The 467-nt window shown below is 59.7% G+C and overlaps 1 protein-coding gene across 1 annotated transcript in view; it reads left to right on the forward strand.

Moving 5' to 3' along the window:
- Window positions 1–24: 24 nt before the first annotated feature.
- LOC104616608 (ectonucleotide pyrophosphatase/phosphodiesterase family member 2-like) overlaps window positions 25–467 on the forward strand; it is a gene marked incomplete at its 3' end in the record, with an annotated part of 37,201 nt that continues 36,758 nt past the window's right edge. The window contains exon 1 of the mRNA XM_010281666.1: window positions 25–358. Within this exon, the coding sequence (XP_010279968.1) occupies window positions 308–358 (51 nt within the window). The remainder of the gene's footprint in view (window positions 359–467) is intronic.

The following is a 467-nucleotide window of genomic DNA, read 5'->3' on the forward strand; positions in this document are numbered from 1 at the left end:
CGGCAGCCGGGGGATGATGTCAGTTCGCAGCCCGCTCCCCCCCACCCCGCCCTTCTTCTCCCAGCCAGATGGAGACGCATTTGGTTTCTTTTTTAACCATGTTACTTTTGCGAGGAGAATAAAACGAGCAGGAACAGCTATTGGCGGCAGCAGCATAAGAAAAAGCCCTGCTTTGCCAGAGGGAACCACATAAAAGCGTGTGTGTGTGTGTGTGCGTGCGTGTGTGTGTGTGTGTTGGGGGGGAGGGCGCAGCGAGGGATGATGCCTGGAGCTTCTCGCACTCGGAGCTGCGATTTGTGAGCGAAACATGATGAAATCACCCCCTGGACAAATCACACGAGGCTGTCAACCTCACCAGGTGGGATTACTTGTAGCGAACAGCCCGGGCTCCCGGAGCAGAGGGAGCTCCGCGCTCACCACCGAGGAGCGGCGGCGGGGCGGGGCGGGGCCGCTGAGGGCTCTCGCAT

Source organism: Phaethon lepturus, unplaced genomic scaffold (assembly GCF_000687285.1).
Source record: "Phaethon lepturus isolate BGI_N335 unplaced genomic scaffold, ASM68728v1 scaffold38262, whole genome shotgun sequence".
NCBI lineage: Eukaryota > Metazoa > Chordata > Aves > Phaethontiformes > Phaethontidae > Phaethon > Phaethon lepturus.